The sequence below is a fragment of the Polyergus mexicanus genome, unplaced genomic scaffold (genome assembly GCF_030449975.1).
Source record: "Polyergus mexicanus isolate NDT 795.1 unplaced genomic scaffold, iyPolMexi1.0 SCAF_3, whole genome shotgun sequence".
Classification (NCBI taxonomy): domain Eukaryota; kingdom Metazoa; phylum Arthropoda; class Insecta; order Hymenoptera; family Formicidae; genus Polyergus; species Polyergus mexicanus.
Genome location: NW_027223323.1, coordinates 4,031,637 through 4,046,532, shown reverse-complemented (window position 1 = coordinate 4,046,532; position 14,896 = coordinate 4,031,637). Strand labels below are relative to the sequence as shown.

Sequence of the window (14,896 nt, the reverse complement as noted above, 5' to 3'; positions counted from 1 at the left end):
GTCTTGACTACTTGACTTAATTTCCGAGAAGACGACGTCGTCGTCGTCGTCGTCGTCGTTGTCTTGTCACGGTCAACGTCTCGTTTCATTGACTGCTCCTCCTCGATCGGGAATTAGCCATGGCGAACGGGTTGAGCAATGCGATCTCAGCGACGACGCGATAAAACCCCCGACTTCTTGCCTCCTTACGTTTGTTCAATCCAGGTATCCCCACTCTGATGTACGGACTGGCGGCGACGCAGCTTATCCGTCACCACGAGATTGTGAGGACGCCCCGAGGCGACGTGACAATCCACTTCTTGCTACCGGAGGACAAAGGCGCGCCATACTAAGATCGCGACTAGCATCGATATTAATATTAATATTTATTCGAGTTCCCCCATGTCTCACGATGGACTTTAATGACGGACTTAGTGAAGTACGGAGCCGTACCGAACGATTGTTACATATTTTTTAATTTACTACAATATGTCGTGATGTTACATATTAATCCGGCGAATCCTCAAATGCGTTCAAAACTCGGCCAGTTTTGTCATCAATCGAAAAAATTTCTTAATTGAAAAAATAGAGTAAGATATTAAAAACAATATGAAAAAATGTAAAATGGCATTGCTTTCCAATAAAAGAAATGTATTTTGAAATCTTTCTCAATAGACTTGAGAAAATAGCACGTGCCAGACCTCTGCAGACCTTATTAATCAATTAAGATCAGGAAGGCGTTCATTAGCGACAAGATCAATCGCGTGTGAATTTGCGGGTAATTGACGGCTCCAGATCAGACTTCGAAGGGTTCAAAACAAGAACGCTTTTACATGGTTCGACGACGCGCCGATAAGATATGAAGTTTTATTTAATGAGAACAGCCGCGGGCGATTCGCACCTAGAACAAGGTGCGAACGCGCGTAGTTAACATTAAAGCGGCTTTCTAATTAGCTACTACTCGCGTTTCCCGGCTTGATGATGCATTAATTTTGTCGACTCGTTTATCCGCCCCGAACTTGTTTGCATGAAGAACGTAACGTACGATAATGAAAGCTCCCGTTGCCGACCGTTGGCATTAAGTCCGCGATTTATACGAACGCGACGCATAATAATTCGTTATAATTATTATAGCTATGGATGGATTACGATCGGCGAGCGAACATCCCCTTATTCGAGTCGACGTGCGCAAAGCGTGCAGCTGTTCAAAATAAACGTAATCCGAGCTTGGTGAAGTATCGCTTCGTAAGATATACTCATGAGATTTGACTCACAATTATTCCTTTATAGCTTTAAGATGCGTTTATAAATTCATAATTATACATTCAATTTTCGTATTGCTCATAATTTAACATTATAATTATTTCCGATCTCTCTTACGAATAATACTTTGTGAAAAATTTTATGTGAAAGAAGAACAAATTTTGGATTTTTTTATCACATTTATAAATTCATGAATTTTATCTTTATTATAATAACAATATAATTTTTGGTTTTATTAATTTTACCAAGTTTAGATTTAAGATACTTTGAGATGATGGAATATGGCTCAAAAGTGAGAAATATGCGTAATAGTTGCAATTACATAATATTTTGTTCTAGCTAGTAATATCTCGATTATATCCTATCAAAAAATATATATTAATAATAAGTTATAATAGCCATTTTATGCATATCATACCTGGAAATCAATATGATGAAAATAAATACAGAAAATCTGCAATGGACTACTATTTTTTTTTTGGCAAATGGATCAGATCGATAATGTTATTAGTGTGTTGCAGGTGCAGTGATATTTAAATTTCACGCAACGCAGGCGACAGATAAAAATTCATTAGCGAACCGTGAAATATTACGCAATGACATTTCGAGCCTTTTCCCGACATTTACGATTGCGCTTGCGAAAGTTTTCATCGTTCCAATCGACGCCACCACATGGCACGCATACACTTCTCCGAATGGCTATTTATCATTCGATGATTATGTCGACAAAAAGGAAAATAAATAAAAGCCGAATAAAAGTATTAATTAGCTACTGGCTTTCACATCGGCGTTTTAGCGGACTTTCACCAATCTGTATTTTTGCATTTGTCACGAATAACGTCTCCGAGCTTGCCTTTTTTAAGGAGAAACATACAATATTCTCGTTCTCCATTTCCATTAACGAGACGTAATCTGAGTAACGTAACCGAGGACCAAAACGATCGAGTGTATTGTATTTCTTTCTTTCTTTCTTTCTTTTCTTTTGGAACGTAAAGTTGACTTTATCATAAAGGCAATTAAGAAACACAAAATATAGGACTATTTCAAGGTATGAAATATTTAACCGCTCGCACGCGTACAAGATTCTTATTTGTGATAATATTTTCAAGGACTTAATTTCCACGCAGATCCTGATAGAATGAATAGAATCAAAGAAAATCAGTTAAAGTCATTAATGTTAACAAAAATTGTAAATCTTTTGCAAGTCGCACATATTTGCAATTTTTTGTTAGAAAAAACATTACAAGATAGAAAATGTTAGTTAGAAAATGAAGTGAACAGCGAGCTATTTTTATGGTGGCCATTTTTATTTCACGGATCAAGTTCAATGAACTAATATAGATATTCGTACTTGGCGATTACCAGTCGATTTGATCCGCAGAATAACTCGAGTATCCAGCGATTACAAGAAATATCTGGTATCTAATAGATAACGAGATTTCTAGAGCGTGGCCAGTCTTATAATGCCGGATCGGTCGGACGCACTCTCAGGTTCCTCAGATTCCTCCAGATGATCAGTAGATAGGAGGACGACCGGAGGGGAATGGAAGACGAAAGAAGAAGAGAGAAGAGAGAGAGAGAGAAAAAGAGCGGGCGGGTGGGAATTTTATGAAGCTCGTTAGGAGCCCGCTAGTGCGGAGAGGGCTAGTTATGCTGATTAGATCGAGTTTACATATCGGGGAAATATGCAACTACCACATATTAATAGCATCGTGCCCAAGAACGATAAGGACGACGATCAGCGCCGCGACAGTCGCAGGTTCAAAAAAAGGATGGTCTCTCGTTTTCGCGAAGATTATAAAAGGGTGACGATAACGATAATAGACCCTGTCACGCGTATCAGAGTTGAGCGGCATTGCTAAATAACATCGTCTAACGACAAAAAGGAATAGGATAATTGATAGGAACGAAGGGTGCCGATTACAACGTATTATTTCCTGCGATTCTGCTTCCTGCGCGAAACTCCCTGCGAGCTATCGCGTTATCTTTCCTAATCTAGACCACACAACGGCGAATCTTGAAACGAATTTTATACAATTATAATACAAAATTTACGATATACTTATCTACATGTGTCATGAATAATGTATGTTGAATGATGTCTTAAACTATTTAATTAATGTCAATAAGAAGAATTATTATACATGCAAGATGATCTGTAAGAATTATTATTGTCTCTACATATATATATATAAACGTTTTTTCTAAGTATTATTTTTTTTGCAGACTCTCGTTTTTTCTTCCTGAGATTTTGACGCAACGCAACGCAATGCAACGCACGTGTTATACCGCGTACGTCCGAAGCTATCGCGAGATGAGCTCTCAGCATATCCGCATCACGCGCAATTAATTTCACGCGAGGCTCACGAGAGCTCGATTTGCATGTCCCGACGACCGCGGTGCTATTTTAAAGATAGTATCTGCTCGTAACCAGGAACCTACTGCGATATTAAACGCTTCAACAGGTTTCGAGCGTTGACGCGTAAAACTCGAGAGACAAAAAACGCGAAAGTTATTACGTATCGTAAATATAAAACAAGCATATTTCAAAGCGGCTAAACTTAGTGACTTTAGATAAGTTTAAGAGCAACTATTGACAAATCCGATCGAATAATATAATAAAAACAAATGATTTCTTGCTGTCGAACGCGAGAAATTTGTGAGAAACAACTTTCACACATTTACGATTTTTAGCTTGGATTGCGAAAATCTGAGTTCATATTTAAATTTAGCGGCATCAAGGCGCTTGAATATCAAACCTCATCAAAGCGCGCGAGTAGAGATACTATTTTTGTACAACGCGCGTATGTATCTGTATACTGTAAGAGTTATATAACGTGTTACGCTTAAATAATCATATCGTTGAATTTACTTCGCCGATCGTTTTTGCCTCCGTGACCGAGAGGTAACATACTTGCTCAGCGAATATTTCGCGACGAAACGCAATGTCATCGGGCTTTTGTTTTTGCTTCTGCTTCGCAAAGCTAGGCGTGTTGCATTTGTCGTATTCGCATTTTTTAGAATTTACGCGAACCTACTTTTCGATGTAGAAAGAAATGGAGCAACACACGAGCCGCGTATAAAATAATAACGCACCGGAACCAAAGAGATAAACATCAGCAACCACGTGCATCCGGGAAAGTGCAGACAAGGGAGAAGGCTGATCTCATTTTAACATCTTTTTTTAAAGGTATGGCTTTTACATTAAAAAATAGCGAGCGGTTTTACGCTCGAAAATTGAAAAATGGCTTTTAAATTTTCTGCGGAGAGAGAATGGAAACGGTATTTTATATAATAAAAATATATGTCCAAAACCATTATTTACGTAATAAACCGGTCATTAAGCTTAAAAATTTATTTGTTAATAATATATTTAATAATAATAACATTAAAATTATAATAACATTAAAATTATTTTACATTAAAATTATTATGCTCGCAATAAATTCGCAGTTAGAAAAATCTATCCTTAAATTATGTTAAATTTAAATTTTTTTATACGTCTGCAATATCCTGTGAAAAAAATAGTCCGAATATCTCTCGTTTCTCTTTCGCTGGAAAATTGATGGAAAGCCGAGGGAAAGAAAAATTTGAAAGAACTAAAGCGTTTCTAGTAGGTGTATCATTATCGCACTTCGTTGCGCGTCACGACGAAATGAATCGAAGTGTATACTGTATATCGGCTGGATCGAGAGTACGCTTGTTGATTTATTTATTAGTGCACCATCTTCGGATGCATAGGAGCGTTACAAGCGGATACGATCGCCGGTTCGTCTATGAACGGGACGATCCATGGTTTACCGTCCCTTATCTCGCTCGAGTCCGAAGGTAAGTTAATTTTACCGTGGAGAGAGAATGAAGCCTTACAGCCGTAAGGCTCTCGCAAATAATCGAGAATAGGAGCACTGGTCCGCTATGCCGTTTTCTCGATCGCGTCAAGGCTTCGTTTCCGGCCAGATTCGTCGAATCCGCCGCCGATAGTCACCGCCAATAGAGAGAGAGAGAGAGAAACGAGCAGCCAACCCGCATGTTGATTTATCGTGCTTGTTACGAACGTCCACTACTGAATTCGCATTGATTTATGGGCGTTTGCAAATCAAGCGCGAAATAGAATCCTTCTTTCCGTCACGCGCGCGTTTCCACCTTCGCATCCGCCGCCGCGAGTTACACGCGATCGTGCGCGCCGATAACGGTATCGATAACTGATGCATCCTTCCTTCGCGGCCCATAGTTAAGATCGTCGATCTAGCGATTACCAAATGTTGCGTAACACGTCCCGTTGATTAGATTGGCAAGGTGATTATTAACGAGCGAGGCGGCTCTTTCGCGCTCGAGCGATCCGGAAAGATAATCCATCTAATCCGGCGGGTTCGACCCGCGGAACGCTTAATAATATCGCATTGCCAATTATGTGTGTTAGCTTTCTAACGCGCATAATTTTAATGTCATCCTCTGATGTTAATATTAAAACGTCAGGCAAAATACGTCAACCGTATAAACACTGTTCGCGGCCGAGAAGATAAGTCTCTTTGATATTCCGTTCGAAATCCGCCGTGAATATGCGATCGCGAAATTATCAATTATTTCGCGGGGATTTGTACAGGGGATCGCCGCTGCGTATAAAGGACGCGATTCCCGCAAAAGCGTCGGCTATAAATCGCCGCGGTATCGATTGCCGAGGGATAACGGAGAGGCCCCGCGCGTGTAATAAACGCGCGCGCGTTAAAATCCGGGCCTCTCGATTTTATCGTGCGATGCGCACGCGGCGCGATTTTTTTTACGGTGCCGGAAGTCGAACGGCGCCGGAAAATTGAATCGTTCATAAAGCGCGATCGGCTGTTATTATATTTCCATCATTTTCGTTAGATCCCCGCGAGACGAGCATTCCACGCGCTCTCTTCCCGCGATCCTCCCCGCCCTCTTTGATAACGGCTCGTTCCTCTCCCGCTGCTAACTGATAATTACGTTTCAGCACGATGTGCGATAATTACAAGGGGGACGTTTCAATAGCTGTATCTCAATCGCCAAGCGTGGAAGCGTTTACCGTCGAGCTTCGAATTTACACTTCACGCGTTGCGTTTCCGTCACGTGGCATGGGCGCAGTAACGTAATCTCGGATCTTCCCTCGGCGCGAAACCTGGGAACGCGAGGTGCAATCGTTGACCGTACCTCAGGGTCTACGGAGATCCTTCCGCTTTACCCGAACGGAACCTTGGCCCCGAGATGGCAACTGAACACGACGCAAATATCGCTTGCGCATATTTCGCGTCAGTCGGTTGATTACCTTTGATCTAAAATGCCTTTGAATACAAGTTGCAACGTAGACCATCTATACCAAGCATCATCATAAATTTGCTATCCCATTTTTTTTTTTTTTTTCCGATTCATCTTTGCCAACAAAAGCTAGACTTTCAAAGAGAGATGTATGTAGATATCTATTTCTTCCATATCTAATTCTCGTTATAGAAGTTTTTATAAAGTGCGTCAAGAAATGGAAAATCGAATCTTTTTTCAATCTTATAATATTTTCATAATTCTACGTAAAGATATTTTCTAGCTGCATTACTCAAATTTTTTTCTTTTACTCTTATCATTTTTTTATTACTTTACTCGTTACTTTATTTATTTTGTTTAAAAATAAGAATAAAGTAAGGGAGAAATAATGTACAAATTTATAATTCAAATTTACAAAGATAATAATAATAATAATTATTAATTTGCACTCTCATTTGTGAAAGCCAGACAGGATGCCGCGCAATAGTCGGTGTCTCCCTCGAAAAAAAAAAAAAAAAAAAACTTAATTAAGTCGAATTTAAGTTTAAATGGTAGGGACGAAAATGAGTGCATCGTCGTGATGATGGTGCACGGGACATTGCGGGTCTTCTCGTCGCTTCGCTAATTGGTGAAACGAGTGGCAGCGTCTACTCAGTCTTCGCTGCTAAAATTACATCGATATAATTAATTGTCGTTGCTCGTTACGAGGGGAAAGGGTTCGGCAGCGTTGCGAAAACCTGCGTCGGTGAGTAATTAAGCAAGGAAAGAGGAGGGAGCATACCGTCTCGCGTTACGCACCGTAACCATGAATCTGTCCCGACGACGAAGTTCGGCGAAATTTAACGACGGCGCGTTTCGCAAAAACCGCTGCACCTACCGCGTTTACCTGCCGACTTTTAATTATCCCAGCCCACCGTTCTTAAATCTTCCCCGAGATGCGCCAGCCAGTCTCGCAGGATTGGATCGCGACGTCTTCATCCTCGTAATAAAGAGAATTGCGCAACGATGAGGATGGAGGAATATTTAGCGTTCCATCACCTCGCGTCAAGATGATTTTCGATGCATTTCATGTATAACCAAGGTTTAAAAATAACTTAGATGCCAACAATTATTTTTAATTTCGAAGAGGAGCTGATATATTATCCTGATCTTGTGAAAAAGTTGTATTACACATACCGCCAACTAATTTATTTTACAACTACGATTATTTTCGCGATTGCGCGCGCGCCATAAATTCCGCGTGTCTTCTTCTCGACTCGCCGATCTCTCTTCCGGTTCTTCTTCATTCGATCGCGAACGTGGGTGTCATACTCGCCGATTATGTGGGATGAGTATCCGCACATGCGCGCGCGCGCGCGCTATTACACTTCTCAACTACAAGGAACAATGCCATTATATTCCCGCCCTTCGAAAGGCACGCGGATGTATCTGGTACCATTGTACCGCCGCGGAATAAAACGAATCGGCAACGAGATTGCAACGAGATAGATCGGCGAGCATAGCTGCTCTGCATAATAGTTTATGCGCCACGAAACTATAAGCAGCCCCGACGATGACTTATTCGAAGCGTCGAAGCTTCCTAATGAGGGTTTCTTCTCGCGAGACGTTCTATATAATGGAGACATCTGTCGCTTGTATATATTTCAAGCATCGAGGAGGCAGATCTAATAAGTCTTTTCCTTGTGCGATACAAGCTCACTCGAGGAATCGTCTCATCTCTAATATATTATTATTTTAATTTAATCTTAAATAATTACGATCGATATTTTACGAAAAGGATTTTGATAGATGCTTTGGTGGAAATATTATCTCTATCATAAATTTATCTATTATAAATTTATCTCTCTAATTTTGTTTAAAAATATCATATTTACCGCTAACTGATACATGTTAATGAATCCGCCTTTCAAGAACCAACGCAATAAATACCGTAACGCAATCAGCGCGATACATTAACAAGCTACCGTTTAAAATCTAACGAATGGATCGATGATATGTGTATGTATATGCGTGAGTTCATGTTTATAAGATTGTAGATTGATAAGAGCGGCATTTTTGACTGATCGTCAATATCTTAATTACGGATGTCATCACAGCGCGAGGAGATCGTTAAAGATCGCTCGCTCGCTAAACACGAACGGAATAAAATTTCTTGGGATAAGAAGGCTTGAAATTATTTTTAACGAGGAACGATATTTTAATGCAACAAACTTCTACTTTTTATCGCTACATCGAGAATCTTTCCTCAAAAAATCATTGAGGAATATTTTTTTAAATCTTTTATCAATTCGGAGTAACAATAAGTTCTTAACAAGAATTGCCAGCAATTTCCATAAAACAGAAGTGATTCGGAATAAAGGAGGATTCTTTTCTTATTCGATATATTTTGCGATAAACAGTTAGCCCGATTTAGCAGATGCCCAATTACCCTAGCATTCCGAACGAGTTTGATTTACTTTTAGACTTGCTGCCGTAGCATCTCCGCGCATCGCGAGGCGCCGATCCCGATACATATAATACGACTAATCGAGACGCTAATTACAGGCACGCTCGCGGGCATCGGATCGTTAAGTCAATACGCAACCACGACGTTTTCATCTTCGTTCCGGAGCTTCGTTGTAGCTTCGCAATTACGAGATATGCGCGCGAGTGCTTTCACGAGGACGATCCAAGAATAACGCACAGACTGGTATATCCAGCTACGATCGCCGGGCCGAGAATAATTGAAACTACGCATCGGTGCGCGATTTCTCCTCTCGCCGCGTTCCATAAGAAACGACGAATCGCCGTGAACGGTAAAGAGAGCAGTATCGCGGATCTCGCGTCGATGGGATCCGGAAACGTTTCCAATATCAACAACGGAATACAGGAACAGCACCGGATAATTTTTTCACCGAATGGCATACACGAGATATCCCGAAATATCCAAGCTTATGTTTATGGTTAACAAATTTAAATTTTACGATGGTAATTTTAATGATCTTTTTCGTTCAATTTTTTTATTCTTTTTTTTTAATAAATCATTACAAGAATCTAGATAAACGTAGTTAATAATACAATTTTAAAAACCACCTATACACACGAGGTATATGAATCTGTGCAATTCGAAGTCTGTGCAGACGAACAGATTTCTAGTAAATCCTTAAACCACTTTTAATCCATTATTTCTAGTAGAGGCTTAAATACTCGGGACTAATTTTTGTGGCGATAATTGGAACACTATCTTAAAAAAATCATGCTACAATAATCGCAGTAATAGTTGACGAGATGTCTAGAAAAGAAATAAGTAATTCCCAAATATGTATTTCTAAATGTTTGTAAAAATCTTTAAAAATAATTTACATATGTATCAAAATAAAAATAAATTTGCAGAAATAAAAATTAAATAACAAATTAAAATTAAAATTTACAGATATAAGATTGACAATACAGCAAAGAGAGAAACATTACTTTGCTGTATATGTATACGCATGGTCAGAGAAAGTTTGGCCTCATCCTCGGAAATAAATCGACTGTTAAGATCGATTGCGATTTCGAAAGAGAAAGCGGGGATCCGCGCAGTTTCCTGTTGCATTCGAGCGGTCAAATTTTCGGCATTCTTACATTCCATTTGCCATTGTACATGTAAAGGGGCGAGAAAAAGGATCTCGAAGGTCGATCGATCTATCTGCCGACACAGATGAGCCTATTCGAATGCACGTTCACGAAATCCAATTGTCAACCCACGCCCTCGCTCCCTTAAAATTCACATTCCTACAGTGGAAATTTTATGTTCACGATTTCGTTTCACGCGTTTCTACGCCTCTCTCCCTTAAGCTGATAGACTCTCTCGTAGCCTCTTCCTTCTTATCCTGCATCGTATCGTGCACCTGGCTACCTGCTCTACGATTTGCTCCGTTGATGCGCGCGGCTGGCAACTGTGCGGTTAAAAGCGGCATATGCACGTACACACACACACACACACACACACATACGTGCCTCTATATAACAGATTAAACTGGCAAACTCGCCTGAGAAAACGCTTCTTACGCATTTAGAGATGCGCCTCTGCGCCAGGGAGAATATACCTTTTTCATTTTGACGCACTGTCTCTATCAACAAATCGTTTTCACCATCGTTCAAAGGCGGCTGACATTTTCTAAACATAAACATAATCAGTTCTATCTTTACGATTTAATTTCAAATGTATATATGTACGCTTGTATATACTCGAGAATCGCTTTAAGCGAGTAAAGGTCTCAAAAAGGTTGCTCTTTATAGCTTTCAAAATTTTTGCAGAGAGAAACGTTCAAAATAATAAACAAGAACAATTATAAAGCAATAAGAAAATAATAATAAAAATGATGATGTTAATACAAGTAAATAAAAAGCACAAGAAATCATTCGTTCTCGAATATAACTAAATGAGTAAAAATTACAAGATATAAAATCTACTATAAGTTATTAAAAAAAAAAAAAAACGCTCCGTACATTACTTATTATCGTATAATTCATGATGCAATTGGTATTTTAAACTTATGCGCGATAACGCATTACGCGGTTTCGATGACGTATCGGCACGCATCGTGAAGGAGATGCACCCGGAAAATGTGCGAATGTCATCTCACACCTTGAAACAGTAACTACATATGTAATTCGAAAAGAACGATTAACGCGACAACTCGAATGAATGATAAATAATTCCACGGCGACGCGGATGTGTACGCGTTCAATACGGCAGTCGTTCCGCAACTACGGATTTTTTATAACGTTGATTTATGACTGCTGCGAACAGGTATGGGGGGCGCGGGTACCTAATCACCGACATTAGCACACATTAATGCGCGTAGAAAGCATAGATTGATGCTTCTGTCTCTCTCGAAAGAGATGGGGAAAAAGAGAGAAAATTTGAAAGATAATTTAAAAATAATTTATACGTATCATGCAAAAATCGAGGACGTCGCGGAACATATGATTCGGTAGTAATCACTAATCAAAATTTGAAGAACTTGTAGAAAATACAATTGGTAACTATGTTGTAAGCAAAATACAATAGAATATTGAACTGTCGAAGAAATCAAGCATTAAATGGAAACTTTCTCGGATATTATTGCACGATTTCCTCGTGATTACATTCCATGACATTTTCTCCCTGCTAACCATTAATTATTATTGATTACCAATAATCAATTATTTTATCATTGTAATTTCCATTTCTTCATTATATTATCTTGTAATAATATATCATTTTGTGGCTCGTCCATCTAAAATCCTGATGGATGCCATAAATCTCGTTTATGATATAATATACAATGATGTAACGGTCGGTTTCAACGCGCTAAAACGTTGGTCGCGAATTCAACAGTCTTCGAATATTAAACGCAGCACAAACAACGGATTGCCCGGAAAGATTTACACATCGCGAATCTTGCTAGAGCGACGAGATCCGCGAAATTCGCTTCGATTGTACAAGTCGCGCGTTACATCATCGGACGAGCACGAATTCCGTGCTAACAAATCCCATGTCGCCGCGGGGCGCAACGATACGAATGCGACATGTCGCCGCTCCCTTACGCCCCGTGTCCAGTGTATAAGTCGTACCTATGGGATGTCGTCACGTTTCTCGTGTTAATACGCATGGGGACTTCCTCCTTGAGAGCGGAATCCCCGCGGCGGAAAGGTGGTCCTCGCGGCATTCGCGGTCACGGCAATGCCTTGCGACTTTTGCATAGTCGACACATTTATCTCGCGGTGCGAGAAAAACCAAGGGCGATTGAGAAAATCGGGTGAGTCATTCGCGAAAATAATGCTGGAATTATGTAGATACGCGGTCATGGAATTTCGAAATACTTGAGAAAATCGGAAAACGAAAAATGAAGAATCACAAATCTTCGTCTAGAAGATTGTGAAATTATATGGCATTTTATCTTTCCCATAGTATATATGTATATATCTCCTTTATTTTTACTTTAATATGTTATACGACTACAATATAAATCGAGTGGAAAGTCGAGTGTCCAATATTAAAATTTAATGATTAAAAATTTACACGCAAAAGAATAAAATAATTACATAAAGATTTTTAAAATTTAAAAATTAGAATATTAGAAATAAACTGATACAAATTTTAGAATAGCTCTAACTATGAAAAATGTTTGATCGATCCTTCTTTTTAAGTACGCGATGTTCTATCGCTTTCCTCGGTAGAAATCACGGTATACGCAATTAAAGTGATCATTAGATCCGACAGTAATAGACGAAAATAATTCGCGTTAACTTAATTCCAGAGATATTTAGCAATCGCGAGATACATTAGCATTACTGCGAATCGACTTCCTTCTTCTTGCATGTATCTATGCATTAATCATATGCCGAAGTTATGTACGCGCTCGGAACTCGGAAGATGATCGCGGTAAGAGAGTAGGAAAAAAGATCTTTAAAATTACAAAATGATCGTTAGAAATAATGATATGAAAAATTAAGGAAGCTAACGAAAAAATGCCAACTAAATCTCCATCATGCGAATTTCTAAGTTCAAATGTAACAGTTATATATTAGAACGTTGAAGAGTATAACGAAAAAAAGAAAAAAATTTGTTTTGATTTTTCATCCTTAAAACATTTATAATTTTTTTAAATTTTTTATTCTTGTTTTATTGAATTATTGAAAGTTCAATACTTAGTAAAAAACGGCACATTAAGAGCTAGGAAATATTTCTTCACGATATGTGTGCGTGCTCAGAAATCTTTATAGAAAGTGCAGTACTAGAAAAACTACAAATAGATAAACGTTTTATCGAGAAGTATAAGAAAGTCGATGATATATTTTCTCTTTCTTATTCTCTCTCTCTCTCTCTCTCTCTCTTCGCATCTTCGTATGTAGTGAAAATCATATCGATGACAGGATCGTAATAACGATGCATGTTTCTCAATAAGCTTGTTGCAAATTTCCACATGTCATGCAAGAAATTACCTTGCAGAAACTACATCAATTTCCGGAATAACTCTCTCTTTAATCGTTTTATAAAATTAATAATAGCTGCTGTGATATTTCAGTGAATTAGCTTTCCGTAAATTTTTGGGACGATAATATTCTCTTAATTTTTTGCAAAAATATTACAAATTAAATTTTTTATTGTATAAAAATAGACTTATCGAGACATTTTTATTTAACGAACTGTTATTAGATAAAGGAAAGTGTAAATACAAATATAAATTTTAAATATATCGAGTAATCTATGTATAATATAAACTTATGTCATAAATATGACTTGCGCGTGAAAATAAAAATTAATATTTAGATTAATATTTTCAGTTTTTATAGAAAAGAGATGATTCTTGGTACAATCTGGGGAATCGAAGATGATAATAGATTGTGCAACTCTCGATAGATTATCAAACATTCAGCGATACGCCGCTTTTTTTTTCCCCAGAGAACAGAAACGGGGCGTACTAATTTATGCCCCATTTACCGTGTACCTGTTGTACGGTGAGGGGAAGATGTTACAGGACGTCGCGGCCAGCTGCGTAAACCTGAACAGCAGGTAAGTGCAGAGGTCACGCGTAGCGTCGAAACGCCAAGGGGAAGCGCGATGGCGGCGTCGGACAAGGTACACGTGCCTCGTGCTAAGTTACGAGAAACTAGTCGTAAATCGAGACGAGGTGCCTCGCCGCCGTGGGCGCCGATATAACGGTGACGGTCAGGTCGTCGATGGCCTCCTTTTTGCGCGACACACGTCCCTCTCCGCGTTCCTCTTCGGCAGCTTTGGCGATTCTTCGCGTAACTGTACATTCGTGCGCGTTGAGCCCCCCTTATCGGCATCGACCTGAGAAAGGCGCACGAATACCCGGTGTCACGATACTATATGCATAAATCCGAGACCGCAGAATTAATAGAGAGAAGCCTTAAGGCTCTTCTTCCACTTCCTGTCTGTCAGACCGAGTTATATCAGACAGAGATCACACTTTATTCACGCGCAAGGGAGGGCACGAATATCAAAGAGAAGCGCGTGAATATTGGCGTGTAAATGAGCTCGTGAGAATATTACGGCTTAATTCACTTTCCTAATTGACGTTGACAAAAAGTTTATACTATTGTATTTCAGGCAGTACCAGTATACGCGAACAGAAATAGAGTGTGAGGTAAATGAGCCTCGGGCTGGATCTATCATTGCCTGTGTTTCGAGAGATCGGGATACGCTCGTTTACGAGATACCTGTCCGATCGGTTAGCGGTGCCGTCAAAAAGGGATCTTGAATCGCGCGTATGCGTTTTCTTAGCCGTCATAGAAATTCCGAGGAGAGCGTGGTAATCGCTCCGATCAATGGCGTGTTCTTGAATCACTTCCTGGGAAAATGAGCGAGTGAGAAGCGTGTAATTACGATTCCTTGAAAGCGCGACTA

General features: G+C 39.3%; 2 protein-coding genes across 3 annotated transcripts in view; one reads left to right on the top strand and one right to left on the bottom strand.

Annotated features, from left to right (window-relative positions):
- Positions 1-1,342, top strand: part of LOC138932095 (uncharacterized protein C15orf61 homolog) — an 81,750-nt gene extending 80,408 nt beyond the window's left edge. For both annotated transcript variants that reach the window (XM_070293665.1, XM_070293664.1), the window contains one exon: positions 205-1,342. In XM_070293665.1, the coding sequence (XP_070149766.1) occupies positions 205-332 (128 nt within the window). In that variant the 3' untranslated portion in view covers positions 333-1,342. The remainder of the gene's footprint in view (positions 1-204) is intronic.
- Cad99c (cadherin 99C) overlaps positions 1-14,896 on the bottom strand; it is a 100,249-nt gene that overhangs the window by 79,874 nt on the left and 5,479 nt on the right. The window lies entirely within an intron of this gene.